We start from the raw sequence: 865 nt of genomic DNA, 5'->3' as shown, positions 1-865 counted from the left end.
TGTGGTCCCAGCTACTTGGGAGGCTGAGGCAGGAGACTCGCTTGAGCCCAGGAGTTGGAGGTTGCTGTGAGCTGTGATGCCACAGCGCTCTACCCAGGGGGATAGCTTGAGGCTCTGTCTCAAAAAAAATAAAAATAAAAAATAAAAACAATATATCAAAATTTGAGTGATGCAGCTAAGCAGTGCTTCAAGAGAAACTTACAGCTATGGTATATTACAAGTACATAATCAAATAAAAGTATATAGTCAATGGTCTATGATTCCATTTTAAGAAGCTAGAAAATGAGCAATAAATACAAAGTTAGTAGAACAAAAAAGAATAATAAAGAGAATGAAATATAGAAGCAGTAAAAGAAAAAATATATTTAGCGCGAGCCACTTCTCAGTGCAATTACCCAAAGAAAAACCTCAAAATGTCCTATTATACCTCAATAAAAGAAATCGATTGTGGTTCCAACCATTCTTTGGAGCTCTTGAGCTTCTGTGGTGTGCCACTGCGTGCATTTTTCATTGTAGTCACAACTAATAGCGCCCTTTAAAAAAATACCTAAAAATTAGCTTATTTTGGTAATCAAAATTCACAATACGTAGTCATCTAATTTTCTTTTCTGTTAAACTGAACTACTTTGACACTGAACAGACGAGGAATGGATTTTGCACATTAGCCATCCATGCTACTGCAAGAGGCCTTCGCAGTGGGCTGCTCACGACGGTTTCAGAGCCAGCCTCCTTCAAGGCTTCTCTCTGAGCGAATAATGCCCAGGCCCCGGGAAGGGCTGCCCGCGTCCTAGTAGGCAGGGAGCCCAGTCCAGCCAGCGTCGCGATTTCAGCCCGGCCCCTAAGAAGCCCCATCTTCTGACTTTGG

General features: G+C 42.0%; 1 protein-coding gene across 1 annotated transcript in view; it reads right to left on the bottom strand.

The window, feature by feature from the left end:
- The window catches only part of FAM228B (family with sequence similarity 228 member B), a 20,735-nt gene extending 20,224 nt beyond the window's left edge, over positions 1-511 (bottom strand). Inside the window, exon 1 of the mRNA XM_012803703.1 lies at positions 428-511. Coding sequence (XP_012659157.1) covers positions 428-511 — 84 coding nt within the window. The remainder of the gene's footprint in view (positions 1-427) is intronic.
- Positions 512-865: the final 354 nt, after the last annotated feature.

The sequence above is a fragment of the Otolemur garnettii genome, unplaced genomic scaffold (genome assembly GCF_000181295.1).
Source record: "Otolemur garnettii isolate 467f Iridium unplaced genomic scaffold, OtoGar3 scaffold00022, whole genome shotgun sequence".
Taxonomy (NCBI): domain Eukaryota; kingdom Metazoa; phylum Chordata; class Mammalia; order Primates; family Galagidae; genus Otolemur; species Otolemur garnettii.
Note: the sequence above shows the minus strand (reverse complement) of the source record. Positions and strands in the feature narration are given on the sequence as shown.